This window comes from Colobus angolensis, unplaced genomic scaffold (genome assembly GCF_000951035.1).
Source record: "Colobus angolensis palliatus isolate OR3802 unplaced genomic scaffold, Cang.pa_1.0 Scaffold772, whole genome shotgun sequence".
Classification (NCBI taxonomy): Eukaryota; Metazoa; Chordata; class Mammalia; order Primates; family Cercopithecidae; genus Colobus; species Colobus angolensis.
Window position 1 is genome coordinate 69558 of NW_012121510.1, and position 941 is coordinate 70498.

Consider the following 941-nt stretch of genomic DNA (forward strand, 5'->3'; position numbering starts at 1 on the left):
GCCAGTCCTCCAACGATTGAGGCACAAGTGAGGCTGGAGAGGCCTCTGTGATGCCCCCTCCCCCAAATCCCCAACTTCCCCTGAGGCCAAGATTCGAAGGCACCTTTGCTCTGTGAGCCTTAGCTTCCCATCTGCACAATGGGGAGTTAGGAGGAGAGGGGTTTAATGGGGCCACTGGTTCTCACCAGGGATCGTGTCACTCCCTTGGGACATTTGAAATCTTGGGAGGCATTTTGTGGCTGTCATTGGGATCGGGGTATTATGGGCATTTAGAGGGAGAGGCTAAGAACGCTCAATGTCCTGCAACGTGTGCTTCCTCCAGCGCAGGGAAGGAGGACCCTCCTCAAATGCAGTCCCAGGAGAAGCATTGTACCCAAGTCTTCAAGACTGCAGTTCCTGCTGCTGCTTTCTTCTCTGACTTCTGATGCAATGAGCAGAGGAGATCGGAAAGGACCCCACATTTCCTGCCCTGGGTTGACCAAGTGCTCTACAGCTCAGCCATAGGCAACAGCTGTGTCCCTGCTGCCACCAGGCCCATTCTGCTGCTAACAAGCTCTTGACAGCCACTGCCCAGCCAGGCACCAACGCTATCCTAGCCCCTGTGGGAGAGAAGGCGGCCATGTCCAGTTACCCAGAACAGCTGTGAAGCATCCAGGCCACACGAACCTTGAGGACGGCAGCCCCAGCATCATTGCCCAGAGCAGATCCAGAACATCAGTATTCCGAAGGGCTTTCTGAAGGCCCCAGAAACCCATACCCTTGACCAGTCTCTGCTAAGTGGGACTGAGAACAGGAAAACAGTTCTGAAAGCTGGCAATGGGGACGTGGCAGGCTCCCTACTGCCCCGCTCACCTGGAGAGGAATCATTGAAGCCCATCAGCTCATTGGCCCTCTGGATCTTCTCCAGGCACATGGCTTGCTCCTTCTTGAAGATGCAGTCA

General features: G+C 55.3%; 1 protein-coding gene across 1 annotated transcript in view; it reads right to left on the reverse strand.

Moving 5' to 3' along the window:
- LOC105502146 (pituitary adenylate cyclase-activating polypeptide type I receptor-like) overlaps nt 1-941 on the reverse strand; it is a gene marked incomplete at its 3' end in the record, with an annotated part of 20632 nt that extends 19691 nt beyond the window's left edge. Inside the window, exon 1 of the mRNA XM_011928522.1 lies at nt 853-941. Within this exon, the coding sequence (XP_011783912.1) occupies nt 853-913 (61 nt within the window). The remainder of the gene's footprint in view (nt 1-852) is intronic.